The sequence below is a fragment of the Leucoraja erinacea genome, chromosome 8 (assembly GCF_028641065.1).
Source record: "Leucoraja erinacea ecotype New England chromosome 8, Leri_hhj_1, whole genome shotgun sequence".
NCBI lineage: Eukaryota > Metazoa > Chordata > Chondrichthyes > Rajiformes > Rajidae > Leucoraja > Leucoraja erinaceus.
In genome coordinates, this window is record NC_073384.1 from 14,273,453 (window position 1) to 14,288,243 (window position 14,791).

Here is a 14,791-nt window from a genome sequence, read left to right on the forward strand (position 1 = left end):
GGGGAGGGGGGGGGAGGGGAGGGGAGGTGTAGGGGAGGGGGGTGTAGGGGAGGGGGGTGTAGGGGAGGGGGGAGGAGGGGAGGGGGATGGAGGGGAGGGGGGGTGTAGGGGAGGGGAGTGGAGGGGAGGGGAGGTGTAGGGGAGGGGGGTGTAAGGGGGGGGGGGTGGAGGGGAGGGGGGGTGGGGGGGGAGGGGGGTGGGGGGGGGAGGGGAGGGGGGTGGGGGGGGAGGGGGGTGTAGGGGAGGGGGGTGTAGGGGAGGGGGGGATGGAGGGGAGGGGGGGGGTGTAGGGGAGGGGGGGGGGTGTAGGGGAGGGGGGTGGAGGGGAGGGGGGGGGGGGGGAGGGGAGGTGTAGGGGAGGGGGGTGTAGGGGAGGGGGGATGGAGGGGGGAGGGGGGTGTAGGGGAGGGGGGGGGGTGTAGGGGAGGGGGGTGTAGGGGAGGGGGGGTGGGAGGTAGGGGAGGGGGGGTGGAGGGGAGGGGGGTGGAGGGGAGGGGGGGGGGGGGAGGGGAGGGGGGGTGGAGGGGAGGGGGGGTGGAGGGGTGGAGGGGAGGAGGGATGGAGGGGAGGGGGGGTGGAGGGGAGGAGGGTGGGGGAGGGGGGGAGGGGGGGAGGGGGTGGAGGGGAGGGGGGGTGGAGGGGAGGGGGGGGAGGGAGGGGAGGGGGGGTGGGGGAGGGGGGGTGGAGGGGAGGGGGTGTAGGGGAGGGGGGTAGGGGGGGGGGGGGGTAGGGGAGGGGGGAGAGGGGGGGGGGAGGGGGGAGGGGGTGGGGGGGGGGAGGGGGGGAGAGGGGAGGGGGGGGGGGGGAGGGGGGGGGGGAGGGGGGGGGGGGGGAGGGGAGGGGGGGGAGGGGAGGGGGGGGGGGGGGGGGGGGGGGGGGGAGGGGAGGGGGGGGGGGGGGGGGGGGGGGGGGGGGGGGGGGGGGGGGGGGGAGGGGGGGGGGGGGGGAGGGGGGGGGGGGGGGGGGGGGGGGGGGGGTGGAGGGGGGGGGGGGGGAGGGGGGGGGGGGGGGGAGGGGGGGGGGGGGGGAGGGGAGAGGGGGGGTGGAGGGGAGGGGGGATGGGGGGGGAGGAGGGGTGGAGGGGAGGGGGGGTGGAGGGGAGGGGGGGTGTAGGGGAGGGGGGATGGAGGGGAGGGGGGGTGGAGGGGAGGGGGGGGGGGGGGGGGGGGGGGGTGGAGGGGAGGGGGGGTGGGGAGGGGAGGGGGGGGTGGAGGGGAGAGAGGGGGTGGAGGGGAGGGGGGTGGAGGGGAGGGGGGGTGGAGGGGAGGGGGGGTGGAGGGGAGGAGGGGTGGAGGGGAGGGGGGATGTAGGGGAGGGGGGGTGGAGGGGAGGGGGGGGGTGGGGAGGGGGGGGGGGGGTAGGGGAGGGGGGGGTATGGAGGGGAGGGGGGTGTAGGGGAGGGGGGGGTGTTGTAGGGGGAGGGGGGGGTAGGGAGGGGAGGGGGGTGTAGGGGAGGGGGGGTGTAGGGGAGGGGGGGTGTAGGGGAGGGGGGGGTGTAGGGGAGGGGGGGGTGTAGGGGAGGGGGGGGGTGTAGGGGGGTGAGGGGGGGGTGTAGGGGAGCGGGGGGTGTGAGCTCACTGGTTCCCGGCCCCCGGCTCCGACCGCACTCACCGGCTCCAGACCAGGCTCCGGACTCACTCAGCGGCTTCCGTCCCAGACGCCCGCGAACACAGCCCACACTTCGCCCCTTCAGCTTTATACTCGGCACCAGTGATTGACAGCGGGCGGGGGCGTCGCCGTCCCGGTGAATAACAGATCAACAACTTTTCTAATATTTCACCAATCGGAACAAAACTTGGTGCGCTTGGAGCAGAGGAGAACGGTGAGTAAGGTGGCCAAAAAATCCTAGCAATATAGGGTACCGTTTTTGCGCAAATTTAAAAACAATGCAAACCGGAAGAGGACAAGATGAGAGTTTTAGTAATAGTGTAATTCTATTCCCATTTACGCCTTCTCATGAGCCCCACTCTTTCTTAATACTATCCATTTATAACCCACAATCCTAATATGTCCTCTTTTAGCAGCAGCTTATTTGTTCTTAACACCCCACCCCCATTTCCCCAGTCTCTGCCCTTCTTAAAAAACATCATCAAATACCAAGTGATAACTTTTTGTCTTGCCACATATGCTGTATATTGCAGGATTTTCTATGTTTAGAATGAAAAACTGTGCTTTCAATGATATTGTTCCAAATGTTTGTTCTTGGCCTTTGACTGTCCATTAGGCCTGGCTTGTGAAGAATCGTTAAACTTCTAAAATAATCTTGCATCACTTGTTAAAGGGTAACAAGTTAAGACTCTTGATTTGTTTACACTGCTACATTATTCAGTTGTTATTTTTTAATCCCTTGGAGTCAGAGTCATACAGTGTGGAAACAGACCCTTTGGCCCAACTTGCCCACACTGACCAACATGTCCCATCTACACTAGACCCACCCGTCTGCATTTGGCCCATATCCTCTAAACCTGTCCTATCCATGTACCTGTCCAAGTGTTTCTTAAAAGTTGCAATACGAACTGCCTCAACTACCACCTCCGGCAGCTCATTCCATACACCCATCCCCCTCTGTGTGAAAAAGTTACCCCTTAGGTTCCTATTAAATCTTTCCCCTTCGTCTTAAGCCTACAGTCTGTCCTCTTGTTCTCGATTCCCCTACTCTGGGCAAGAGACTATGTTTGTCTACCCCAGCATTTCTCAACTGGGGTTCCCCGGAGCGCTAGGGCTCTGCGGGGTCACTAGGGGTTCCGAGAGATATAGTGATAAGTAGGCTAATCATATGTAAATGCGATTGTGAGTCATTTATGTGTTTAATCTCATATTCGTAATTTTATTATACATGTACGACATATTTAACGACGTCTATTTAGCAACATCATATTTAGCGATGTCTATACTGCGCCAGTGTGAAACAACCATTAATGAGCTGAGCACCGGCTCCCCTCAAGGCTGTGTGCTCAGCCTGCTGTTGTTCACATTGCTCACACATGACTGTGCTGCCAGATTCAGGGACAATAAGATCATAAAATTTGCGGATGACACAACAGTGATGGGACTCATCAGCAGAGATGACGAATCAATGTACAGGGAGGAAGTAAAACAACTAGTGGGCTGGAGCGGCAAAAATAATCTAGAATTAAATGTCGACAAAACAAAGGAGATGGTTGTCGACTTCAGGAGGGCGCAGCCAAAGCATACACCCCTCAACATCAGTGGCACTGCAGTGGAGAGAGTGGAGAGCATAAAGTTCCTCGGTGTGCAAATTACAGACAGCCTCACCTGGTCCAGGAACACCACTGGGACCGTCAAACGGGCCCATCAGCGACTGCACTTCCTGAGGAAACTCAAACAGGCCTCACTCCCCACCAACATCCTCAGGACTTTCTACAGGGGTACGGTGGAGTCTGGACTCACGTACTGCATAAATACGTGGTACTCCACCTGCAACTGCTCGGACAGGAAGGCTCTGCAGAGGGTAGTGAGGGGAGCAGAGAGGATCATTGGCGTACAAGAACTGTTCCAGAGCCGTCGTCTGAAAAAAGCTCAGAGAATTGCTAAGGACAAACTGCACCCCCTCCACATACACCTGGATCTCCTGCCATCAGGCAAGAGATATCACAGCATCAAAGCCCGGACTACAAGACTGCTAAACAGCTTCCTGCCACAGGCTGTGAGGCTGCTAAACCTGAAACCACAGTCACTTGATTCTGCGGCTGGCACTGGCCACTTTAATAACTGGCACTGGCCACTCAAATCAGCTGCCTCAGACATTTTTATGATTGATTTTACTGTATTTTAACGTTGTTGTTTTACCTGCTTTTAACTATTTATACTGTTCCATCAGGGACTGGATTCTTTTTAGTGTTATTATGTGTGAAACGTTTTAAATTTCATGTGCGGTGCTCCGGTATTCCCTGGGAAACGTCGTTTCAGTTTGCACTGTACAACTGTCGCTTGCAAGATGACAATAAAGGCTGATTGATTGATGGTCAGTGGACAGGAGCTGTACGTGAAAGATTTGTGTATCATCATGTGACTCACTCGAGTACAGATGCATGCAGGGACTCGTGGCGTGCAGGTACAGTCCCTCATTCACCCACGTTATTTAGTCATTTTTACCCATCATTTAGGGATGCTATATGAATTTAAAAAAAATTAAGTATGTTTATGTTTATTTTTGTTAGTTTATCAAAAATGTATTCATCTATGTTTTTGTTAGTTTATGAAAAGTTTATGTGTGTTGTTTTCTCTCTTTCTCTCTCTCCCTCTCTCTTTTTCCTCCAAGGTTAGTTCTGTTTGCCTTTATTTGCTTCAGTTTTGAACAAGCAGTTTAATTTCAGTTTTTTTTTGCATTCTCAATAAACTTGAGAAAAACACACGTTATATTTAGCTTAAACCAGTTAGCAGAAAAATATATTATGTTTGCCTTAAGAACTTTACGTTTATGAAAGAGAAAGAAACAGAGTAATAAGGATATATATAATTTTTATGTAGGGGTTCCCTGAGACATGAACATTATTTCAAGGATTCCGCAAGGGTCAAAAGGTTGAGAAATTTTGGAAAAATACTCCAATACCAACAACAAAAATGTGGATTTCACACATGTTCGAAACACTACACTTGGAAGAGATCAGACTATCCTAGCAGGCAAAGCAGATGTTCCAAAAGACGTGGTAGTTTATGGAATATTACCGTAAGGTGCAATAATAAGTTAAAAATAAAAAAAATGGGGGGGTATAAAATAAATTTTTAATAAAAACACGGTTGGTATATCCTTTTTTGCGGAGTTTTGTGTTACAATACAGCGATTGATTTTCCTTTCTTCTTTTTTTTTTTTTTTCTTTCTTTCTAGGGTCTTATTTCCTTTCTTTAAATTCCTTCCCTAAGGGGTTTTCTCTTTTGCCTGCACCTTCATTCTTGAACTTTCCTTACTTTTTTATGAAATCTTTTTTAAAGCTCCAAAAATTAAGTGTTACAACATAATGTAATAAGATATATGCGATGTATTAATGTGATTTACTGTACCGCTAATAAAAATAAAATTTATTAAAAAAATTAAAAATAAAAATAAAAAGGTTGAGAAACGCTGGTCTAGCCGATCTATTCCTCTCATGATTTCGTACACCTCTTTAAGATCAGACAATTCGAATTGTGACTCCTGAGAGAGTTTGACTAACTATTAATAGAGATATTGGTTCCTTGAATTGAAATGCTATTGAGATACCTGTGACACAAGGAAATCCAGATCTGCTCCTCCACAATCCATATTAACGGCATGGGTGAGCTTGATCAGAAACTCATCATACTGTTTCAATCTCCTGTGGTCCTGTTGCTGGACTTCGTCCTGCTCTGTCAGTAGTTTTCTTGTCAGGAAAGACACAAGAAAAGCTGGAATGTTAATGTCTTCATGATTAAAATTAATTCTTTAGCCATCTAAATATAATTATGCTAGCATGATATATAATACTAATTCAGGTTAAAATTCCTGAAGAAGGGTCCCAATCCAAAATGTCCTTTGTCCGTTTCCACAGACGCTGTCTGTGATCTGCTGAGTTCCTCCAGCTCTTATTGATTGAATATGACAATATGATCACGTGCAATCTATTTCGCATACACCCTCAAAACATTCATTATTTTCTCTTTATAACAAACAATATGGTCACATTCTTCCTTTCTTTGCCCTCCTCTTTCATTCTCTCTTCCCATCTTCTTCTTCGTTCAATATTCCTCCTGCATTTCTATCTTTTAATTCTTCCCTTTTCTTCTTCTGCTACTTTCTTCCACTTCTTGCTTATCTGGCGGCTGGTGCTGGATAGCCTGCCATGGCAGGGCAGGGCAGGCAGTGATGAATTCGGAGCTAACATTGTCCTCAATTGTTTCACTTACTTTTATGCTTGCTGCTACTTCTAAACCTTGGTGCATCGTATCTTCTATCATCTCACTTGGACGCCAACTATTCCCTTCGTATCATTCCCATTAATGTTCACCCACGTCACTTTAGCTTCCCCCTTTCCTTATCAATATTCTACTCAACCCCGTTCCCCACTAACCCCTCTTCATTCACCTCATGCGAGGTGTGAGTTTTAAAGCTTCAATTGCAAATATAGAGTAATGCCCCTGTCCCACTTAGGAAACCTGAACGGAAACCTCTGGAAACTTTGCGCCCCACCCAAGGTTTCCGTGCGGTTCCCGGAGGTTGCAGGTAGTGGAAGCAGGTAGGGAGACTGACAAAAACCTCCGGGAACAGCACGGAAACCTTGGGTGGGGCTCAAAGTCCCCAGAGGTTTCCGTTCAGGTCTCCTAAGTGGGACAGGGGCATTACACAGTGTCATAGCTATTCGTGCTGCAACCTCAGATCTCCAGTGACCCACGTTTGATTCTTTGTGCACAATTGACATGTTCTCCCTGTGACAGCTTGGGGTTAACCTGGGTGCTCAATCTTCCATCCTCACCCCAAACATTGTGAGGGTTCAAAAGTTAATTGGCCACTGTAAATTGTGTATGTGTGTGTGTGTGTGAGTTATGATCCGAGAGAAGAAGATGAGAATAAAAAACGGTTCCATGTAGGATTGGTGTAAATGGTAGCTTGGTACAAACTGTATCTGTGTCGTATGACTATGCTTTTATATAACCATATATAACCATATAACAATTACAGCACGGAAACAGGCCATCTCGGCCCTACAAGTCCATGCCGAACAAAATTTTTTTTTTTCCCCTTAGTCCCACCTGCCTGCATTCGTACCATAACACTCCATTCCCTTCTCATCCATATGCCTATCCAATTTATTTTTAAATGATACCAATGAACCTGCCTCCACCACTTCCACTGGGAGCTCATTCCACACCGCCACCACTCTCTGCGTAAAGAAGATCCCCCTCATATTACCCCTAAACTTCTGTCCCTTAATTCTGAAGTCATGTCCTCTTGTTTGAATCTTCCCTATTCTCAAAGGGAAAAGCTTGTCCACATCAACTCTGTCTATCCCTCTCATCATTTTAAAGACCTCTATCAGGTCCCCCCTTAACCTTCTGCGCTCCAGAGAATAAAGACCTAACTTATTCAACCTATCTCTGTAACTTAGTTGTTGAAACCCAGGCAACATTCTAGTAAATCTTCTCTGTACTCTCTCTATTTTGTTGACATCCTTCCTATAATTGGGCGACCAAAATTGTACACCATACTCCAGATTTGGTCTCACCAATGCCTTGTACAATTTTAACATTACATCCCAGCTTCTATACTCAATGCTCTGATTTATAAAGGCTAGCATACCAAAAGCTTTCTTTACCACCCTATCTATATGAGATTCCACCTTCAAGGAACTATGCACGGTTATACCCAGATCCCTCTGTTCAACTGTATTCTTCAATTCCCTACCATTTACCATGTACGTCCTATTTTGATTTGTCCTGCCAAGGTGTAGCACCTCACATTTATCAGCATTAAACTCCATCTGCCATCTTTCAGCCCATTTTTCCAAATGGCCTAAATCACTCTGTAGACTTTGGAAATCCTCTTCATTATCCACAACACCCCCTATCTTGGTATCATCTGCATACTTACTAATCCAATTTACCACACCTTCATCCAGATCATTGATGTACATGACAAACAACAAAGGACCCAACACAGATCCCTGAGGCACCCCACTAGTCACCTGCCTCCAACCCGATAAACAGCCATCCACCATTACCCTCTGGCTTCTCCCATTCAGCCACTGTTGAATCCATCTTGCTATTCCTGCATTTATACCCAACAGTTGAACCTTCTTAACCAACCTTCCATGAGGAACCTTGTCAAAGGCCTTACTGAAGTCCATATAGACAACATCCACTGCTTTACCCTCGTCAATTTCCCTAGTAACCTCTTCAAAAAATTCAAGAAGATTAGTCAAACATGACCTTCCAGGCACAAATCCATGTTGACTGTTCCTAATCAGACCCTGTTTATCTAGATGCTTATATATATTGCCTCTAAGTATCTTTTCCATTAATTTGCCCACCACTGAAGTCAAACTAACAGGTCTATAATTGCTAGGTTTACTCTTAGAACCCTTTTTAAACAATGGAACAACATGCGCAGTACACCAATCCTCGGGGACTATTCCCGTTTCTAATGACATCTCTATTCACACTCATCTTATTTCCCCACTTTCTCTCTCTCTCTCTCTCTCTCTCTTGCTCTTTCCTCCCTCCCTTCTATTTGACTTCGCAATGATCAGTTTGGTTTCTTTAAAATAAATCTTTTTTTTCAAAGAACCATGTTCCCTGTCTCTCTCCTTCACAGACCCGTAATTAGAATACTGAGTGGCACAGCTCAAAAACGTTGCCTATTTCCTTCGCTCCATAGATGCTGCTGCACCCTCTGAGTTTCTCCAGCATTTTTGTGTACCAGGGAATGCAAGGATATGGATTATGTACAGAATAGTGAAAGGTTTGGATAGAGTGGATGTGGAGAGGATGTTTCCACTAGTGGGAGAGTCTAGGACTAGAGGTCGTATCATCAGAATTAAAGGATATTCTATTTGGAAGGAAATGAGGAGGAATTAATTTAGTCAGGGGGTGGTGAATCTGTGGAATTCTTTGCCACGGAAGGCTGTGGAGGCAAAGTCAGTTGATATATTTAAGGCAGAGATAGATAGATTTTTGGTTAGTATGGGTGTACTATGGGGAGAAGGCAGGAGAATGTGGTTAGGAGGGCGAGATAGATCAGCCATGATTGAATGGCGGAGTAGACTTGATGGGCCGAATGGCCTAATTCTACTCCTATCTCTTATGATTTTATGAGCCGGCAGATAAGAATTGGTCTTGACATCATGTTCGGCACAGGCATTATGTGCCAAAAGGCCTGTTCTTGTGCTGTATTGTTCTATGTTCTATGTATAGGCAGGGAGTGGTGTCCTTTGTTTTAATGATCCAAGGTACTAACCTGAGTTTCTTCTCCAACTCTGTATTCCTCTGCTGGAGATCCCTGTTCTCATTCTGCAAACCTTGCAGAGTTAATTCTGCTCGAGTCTTTGATGTGAGAAGTGCTCCGGCCTCTTCCTCGGATTCCAGGAGCCTTCCCCTCAAGCAAACAATTAGAGATGCCTGTCTTGTGTTGTCTGCCTTGTAGCTTTCAATCTCTGCCTTCAGTTCCTGGATGTAGCCCTCTCGGGACGCAAGACTCATGCAAGTATCTGTAAGCTGGAGGGAAGATTTGTCAACACCCAGATTGACAAGGAGTTAATGATCTGTTTTGATTTAAAACGATAGCCAAAGTAAAGACAGCCATTCTATGCCAGCCAAGATCATGTTTAAACCAGTTGGTTCTCTGGAAATCTAATTAAATGTAAAGATGTCACATAAAATTAATCGTGACTTTCCAATCTTCCCAATTATGCTCGACGTGAGATGGATCCAGAGATTGATGAGGTCAGTAGACTAGGTCAGGCAACAGACAGGGGGAAAAATTGCTCTCAGGCAGAATAATGGGTGGTATTTGTCCTGAGACACGAGACTATCAGAACATCAACATTTCACACAGCAGAAGATGAAGGGCAGTCATAGGCTCTTGAAGAGCTGCTCAAATTTCAAACTAGTGACCGTGACGGAAACATGATTACATTAAGTCCACTGCTTGCAACACCACACTCCATGGGACTTGATATTTTAAAAGCTCAGAGTTTTAAAGGAGTGAGAGAGAGCTCTGCAACAAGAAGGCTGCATAACACCAGCAGTGGTAAATGAACTTGTCTGGAGGAATGAGTGTGAATGGAGATCAGAGACAATAATGTGGGTGGTTCATGGATCCTTGAAAGGCACAATACTATTGGCCTGTGCTTTAATCGAAACATAAGGAAATTGTGACAAATTTAGTGAAATAACATGAGGGATTTTATTGTTAATGTAAATCAAATTGGTAAAAGTAATTTGGAAAAGCAGATCATTAAAAGAATTTGAGACAGTTTTTTCCCGCAATACACCATGAAATTAACTATTGTATGTAACGAGAGATGATTTATTCATGTCCTGATGAGGGGATTTACAATGGACAAGTGGTCATAAAATTCACAGAGAGGAGGAAAAGAGGGGAAAACAATAAAGGAACTTTTTGAATTAAAGTGAGCATTGCTTATGAAATGTGTAGGAAATGAACTGCAGATGCTGGTTTAAACCGAAGATAGACACAAAAAGCTGGAGTAACTCAGCGGATCAGACAGCATTTCTGGAGAAAGGAATAGGTGACGTTTCGGGTCGCAAAGAAGGGTCTCGACCCAAAACATCACCTATTCCTTTTCCCCAGTGATGCTGTCTGACCCGCTGAGTTACTCCAGCTTTTTGTGTCTATCTTCATTGCTTGTGAAATGCTTTATTTTACAGAGTAACAAAGCGATTAATGTTTAATCATTTAACTTTATATGAACATCAGGCAGAAAAAAACTCTCCCTTGTGTTTCTGATTACCTCAGCCTGACTGCTCTTGTATTTGACCTGCAAGGCAGCCAGCTCAGAGCGAGCAGTTTCAGATGCCACCCGATGGTGATTCAGTTCTTCACGTGAAGCAGGAAATTCCACCAAAGGCTCAAACGTCCCCTAAAGAATGAAGTAAAACACAGCTCGTGAGCGGCAGCACAGTGGCAACAAGTGCTCACACCTACAGAACAGTCGTGCCCCTACTCCAATAGATCTGGACCCAATTCTGTCCCAATCATAATGTGCTCTACATCCAAGCTCCCTGCTTAACTGTGTTACTCAGTCTGCCTCGACCTACCTAGTCTCCCAGTTGCTAAACGCTTTAACTCCCTTTCCCATTCCCACACTGACCTTTCTGTCCTGGGCCTCCTCCACTGTCGGAGTGAGGCCCAACGCAAATTGGAGGAACAGCACCTCATATTTCGCTTGGACAGCTTACAAGCAAGCAGTATGTACATTGACTTCTCTAACTTCAAGTAACCCTTACTTTAACGCTCTCTCCATCCCTCCCCCATCCTAGTTCTCCAACCAGTTTGACTGTCCTCCTGATTAAATTTTACTTTGTATGCCTCATTGTCAACTTCCCCAAGCTAACAATGATATATTCTATATTTTCCTTGATTTAGTCGCCTTTGATCTCTAGTTTTCACCCTCCATTTTGTTTCCCTCCCCCCCGACTCTCAGTCCGAAGAAGGGTCTCCACCCGAAACGTCACCCATTCCTTCTCTCCAGAGATGCTGCCTGTCCGACCGAGTTACTCCTGCATTTTGTGTCTATCTTACTCGTCTCAGTGTTCAGTAGCCTCCAAAATGGGCTCATCCCTTACCAGCTCAATAATAGAATCCTGATCTCCAGAGATGCTGCTTGACCCACTAAGGTTACCCAGCACTTTGTGTCTTTTTTTAACTAATAGCTTTGCAAGTTTAAAACTTAGTTGAATTTTTTGAGGGTTGGACACAGTTTCAGTCAAAGATCATATCCGCTCCATGATCTTTGGTTTCAGTCATATTATAGACACAAAATGATGGAGAAACTCAGCGGAAAAGGCAGCATCTCTGGATAGAAGGAATGGGTGATGTTTCGGGTCGAGACCCTTCTTCAGATGGAGAGTCAGGGGAGAGGGAGACACAGAAATATGGAAATGAGAGATCACTTCCTACACATTCAGTCATATATTAGGCAAGGCAAACATATTTGTATGGGCAATATCAGAACTGAGATATACCAATTTGAAAGAATGAGCAGACTTGCATGCAGTACATGAAAGAGTTGACTGAAAAGTAATCTAAACTTTTTTTTTTTAACTTTGAGGACGATTGAGTGGGTGGCGGGCCTGGAAATTACCAGGAGTTATAAATGTAAAAGAGTCTTTAATTTATGCATAAAGAATTCAGGACTCTTTAATCCAGTAAAGTGCTGAGAATGTGGAAGCTGCTGCGACCTGACGTGGCTGCAGTGAATCATACAGCCTTTTGCAAGTAGGCCCAAACTAACCCAACAACGAGGCAGCAGTTGGTGCTGCTGCCTCACAGCTTCAGCGACACAGGTTCAATCCTGACCTTGGGTGTTGTCTGCAAGCTGAGGACTCTGTGATTTACGGACTCTTCCCAGGGACACATTCATAGACTGACATCGAGTGCCGCTGGAAGGTCATCAATGGACGCTCTTTGATCTGCCCGAGCGTTGTTGACCACCCAGCGGAGCGAGATGTCCGTCGGGGAATGTTGCCGACTGGCCCGCTGCAGACTGCAGGAGTACGTGCTGAGGGACGCACTGAAGCTCGATGCAGCCAACGCCAAGGCTCGGTGGGGGACAACCACAGTCTAAGTTCCTTCCACTGCTGGACATGGGGGGCAGGGTGTGGTGGAGACACCCCTCAAAACAAGGGAAGGGATTCCACACCAGTGGGCCACATGAGTGGCAAGGGTGTGGGGTAAGATTGTGAATTGGGGAAACTATTGAATGTATGTATAGCCTCCGAGAATGTCGAATGGAGTTTTGTATGGATCATGTACTGTATATATTTATCTCTCGAATAAAGTCTATTTTGAATTTTTTTTTTTTTTTTTTTTTAAATGTCCACTCTTTAACTCATCCTCAACTTTAACTTATTTAAATTTATCTTACCTCTAACTTCAGTTTATGTTTTTTTTTTAAATTCCCAAAGTAAGTGGCAATAGAATTAAAGGGAGATCGGATAGTGAGAGAATATTTGTGGGGAAGTAAGTGGATGAATGGAACTGATGGAATTGCTCACCTGGGAGCTGCCACGCACCCAAAGGGGCCAAATGGCCTCTCTCTCTCTCTAGTGTAATAAATAGACCATAAAGAGCCACTTGCATGGGCTTCCTGTGCGGTCCTCATCACTCCCATTCCTTGTGCAGTCCAATGGCAAGGGCCAAATTCCTTCTGTTTCCCAGTAGTTTCTCTGGGAAGTTTACTCACTGAAACCTTGCCAGTTATTCCAGGCATGTGTTCAGGAAGTTCATCCACTTCAATGAGGAGAAACAGCTCCAATAAGTTTGAGGTAAGTTAGATTTTCTGAGTTGATAATTTAATTGTATTTGTAATTGTATTGTAATTTAATTGTCACTTAGTATTTTAAGGGTTTTTTTTACCGTTTTAGATTGTTTTTAAGATTCTTAATACATTTTTAATTGCCTGCTTAAGTTGATAAATATTGTAAATGTTTGAATATGTCAAGTTACATTCAAAGTCTTTTGCTGGAACCTTCAGTTAAAAACAAAGTGCTGGAGGAACTCGGTGAATCAGGCAGAGTCTGTGGAGGGATTGGTTTGATTGTGTTTCAGGTCAGTATCCTTCAGGTCGAAGGTAGAGACAAAATGCCGGAGTAACTCAGCAGGACAGGCAGCATCTCTGGAGAGAAGGAATGGGTATCTTTTCGAGTCGAGACCCTTCTTCAGACTGATGAATATGCTGCCTGTCCCACTGAGTTACTCCAGCATTTTGTGTCTACCTTCGATTTAAACCAGCATCTGCAGTTCTTTCCTACACACTCCATCAGACCGATGCAGACTCATCAGTCTGAAGAAAAAGGCCTGACCATAATTGTCATTTGTTCCTTGCCTCCGCAGATGCTGCCTGACCTGCTGAATTCCTCTAGCACTTTGTGGGGGGGGACCTCATTGAAACATACAGAATAGTAAAAAGCTTGGGTAGAGAGGATATGAAGAGGATGTTTCAACTAGTAGGAGAGTCTAGGACTAGAAGTCAGCCACAGAATTAAAGGACCTTCTTTTAGGAAGGAGATGAGGAAAACATTGTGGAATTCTTTGCTTCGGAAGGCTGTAGATGCCAAGTCAGTGAATATTTTTAAGGGAGAGGTAGATGTTTGATTAGTACAGGTGTCAGAGGTTATGGGAACAAGGCAGGAGAATGGGGTTAGGATTAAATGATTGAATGATGGAGTAGACTTGATGGGCCAAATGGCCTACTTCTACTCCTAGCACTAATGACCTTAAGATCCGCTTTTCGAAAACACTTTGTATTTGTAACACTAATAATTACTGTTAGCATTATAAACGGACAAACACATGGGATGTCCATATTATTTTCCTCTTAGTGTTTTGTTAAATGTGCGTGTGATATCCTTGCTGAAACCACAGTGCATTCTCCCACCACTGCGTTGAAAGTTCATCTGCCGATACCATGAGCAACCACAATACGCACCTTGTGAGTCTCCATTCGGCTCCGGCTCCTGCAGTGAGACAAGAAAAGGTGTGAACACAGGCTACATAAATGGCACAAAGTCCAAACAATGGCTGGATGGCAAAATCATAACTTGAAAGATTGATCTTTTACAAAGTCTTTTTGAAAGAACTATAACGAGTGATTAGCAGGTCATCAATAAAAAAAATCCTGAAACTGAGGACCAACAAACCCTATGGAGCATGGCATGCAGGACAGGTGTGGTCAAGAGTGTTTTATTGTCATATGTCCCAGACAGAACAAATAAATTATTACTTGCAGCAGCACAACAGAATATGTAAACATAGAACTTTACAAATAATAGAAACATAGAAATTAGGTGCAGGAGTAGGAGTGCCTGCACTGCCATTCAATATGATCATGGCTGATCATCCAACTCAGTATCCCGTACCTGCCTTCTCTCCATATCCTCTGATCCCCTTAGCCACATCTAACTCCCTCTTAAATATAGCCAATGAACCGGCCTCGACCACTCTCTGCGGCAGAGAGTTCCATAGATTCACCACTCTCTGTGTGAAAAAGGTTCTTCTCATCTCGGTTTTAAAGGATTTCCCCCTTATCCTTAAGCTGTGACCCCTTGTCCTGGACTTCCCCAACATCGGGAGCAA

The 14,791-nt window shown here is 46.5% G+C and overlaps 1 protein-coding gene across 1 annotated transcript in view; it reads right to left on the minus strand.

Annotated features, from left to right (window-relative positions):
- ccdc170 (coiled-coil domain containing 170) overlaps positions 1-14,791 on the minus strand; it is a 107,060-nt gene that overhangs the window by 65,693 nt on the left and 26,576 nt on the right. The window contains exons 3-6 of the mRNA XM_055639010.1: positions 14,145-14,172; positions 10,446-10,574; positions 8,930-9,186; positions 5,222-5,360 (exon numbers count right to left, since the gene is read on the minus strand). Of these exons, the coding sequence (XP_055494985.1) occupies positions 5,222-5,360; positions 8,930-9,186; positions 10,446-10,574; positions 14,145-14,172 (553 nt within the window). The remainder of the gene's footprint in view (positions 1-5,221; positions 5,361-8,929; positions 9,187-10,445; positions 10,575-14,144; positions 14,173-14,791) is intronic.